This window comes from Apium graveolens, chromosome 3 (assembly GCF_009905375.1).
Source record: "Apium graveolens cultivar Ventura chromosome 3, ASM990537v1, whole genome shotgun sequence".
Classification (NCBI taxonomy): Eukaryota; Viridiplantae; Streptophyta; class Magnoliopsida; order Apiales; family Apiaceae; genus Apium; species Apium graveolens.
This window is the reverse complement of record NC_133649.1, coordinates 70,820,975-70,822,605: the sequence shown is the minus strand read 5'-3', so window position 1 is coordinate 70,822,605 and position 1,631 is coordinate 70,820,975. Positions and strand designations below refer to the sequence as shown.

At 34.5% G+C, this 1,631-nt stretch overlaps 1 protein-coding gene across 1 annotated transcript; it reads right to left on the bottom strand.

Moving 5' to 3' along the window:
• Nucleotides 1–112: 112 nt before the first annotated feature.
• LOC141710763 (uncharacterized) lies at nt 113–1,631 on the bottom strand. Its single transcript, XM_074513294.1, has one exon. It carries the CDS (start codon nt 1,555–1,557, stop codon nt 283–285), a length of 1,275 nt encoding a protein of 424 aa, XP_074369395.1. The 5' UTR covers nt 1,558–1,631; the 3' UTR covers nt 113–282.

The window sequence follows — 1,631 nt, the reverse complement described above, 5'->3', positions numbered from 1 at the left end:
TTTGATTACACCCACAATTAAAAAGAACGAGAGAGTACATTAGTACAAGTTAAAATTAACAGTAGAAAACTAATTTAACATGTTTATGCAATTTTTAACCATTTTTTTGCTATATAACGTAAAATGTGTACATTAAACCTGTGTATAATAAAACTGCACACAACTTTACAACATTTATCGCATGTTAACAAAGATGAGAAGAACATTGCTTAGAAGGCGATTTTCGCTTCTTTAACAAAATAATCAAAAACTAAAATTGCAAAGGAAAAAATATATTCATATTTAACACTTCTTGCCTTCGGAACCATTTTCTTCAAGGTAAGCTTTCTTTCTTCTCTCAGCCCTGTCTAATAAACAAATCAGAAAGAAACACGTGGCATAAACGGCTTGTACCTTCCAGCTAGTCTTGGGCAGTTGATGCAATAAAGCCCGATGAGATATTGTTACATAATAATGTAACCCAACAGTAAAGCCCACAAATGTTTGGCCCAAACTTAATAGTTTCAAGGCAAGCCCAGTATCCATAGAAAACACTAAAACCATGTACATTATCAATAGTAAAATGAACACCAAGTATGCAAGTGTTTGCACCACTTGCATACACACGTATATAGTTGGCGAAGTAATGTAGAAAAACCTCAGTGGCTCAAGACCAGTCACCAAGCCGGAAATGGAGAGTATAGAAAAGTATGTATAGAGATATATTTGAATGAATATTAATAGTTTTTGGAGTGAAAAATAAGCTTTGAAACGGTTAAAAACGAGGGAGACTAAAATAAATGGGATTAGAATGAATGCACAAGAAACTATTGATGCAATGGCTGGTGCATATTTTTTACCCACTATGGGTTTAACTCCATTTGTGATCTCCTTGTTTGCTTTTGTGAGATACACTTTTGAAGTTGATGAGATTTTTTCCAAATCTGGTATTAATGTTTCTTGAAATCTTGATGGTAGATCTGTAAATTCAGAGATTAAATCATCATCAGCTACTTCTACATCAACCCATATTGACTGTATTGGTTTTTCAATCATGGGCTCTTTATGTTGGACAATGGGTTTGGATTTGAGTGAAGTAGGTTTACTTGAGTTTGATGGTTTTGAGGTGGAGTTGAGTTTCTTGACTTGGGTTTTTATAGTGGGTAATGTGGAATTTGTAATGGGTTTCGCAAGTTTAGTTTTGTTTTTGGATGATGAGAGGTTGAGAAGCTTAGTTTGGTCTTTTGTTGAACCATCTTTTATGGTTTTGGTTTGGTTTTTGGATGGTAGAGTGATCATAGGTTTTGTGGTTTGGTTTTTGGATGAGAAGCTTGTGGTAGATTTTGTGGTTTGGTTTTTCTTTAATAGAGAGGATGATATCTTCTTCTTGATAGGAAGATCAAGGACGTCATCATCATCTTCTTGTTGGTGTTGAACATTGTCAAGAAGCTTTCTACTATGGCCAGAATGTTTCTCATTACTTTGAACTTGAGCTTTTGCCGCTTCATTGAAAAAACAAGTGATCAAAACACATGTTAGAGCAAGAAGATAGAAGATGTTTCTCAAAAATAGAGCCATGATGAGGTTGGTAGGATGCTTCTATTTACTAGGAATGTGGATATTGAGAAAGGCTTGGTTGTGATGCAGATTTA

What these genes read in the sequence shown, in the direction of transcription:
- LOC141710763 (XM_074513294.1), bottom strand. Translation starts at nt 1,557, where the DNA reads ATGGCTCTATTTTTGAGAAACATCTTCTATCTTCTTGCTCTAACATGT.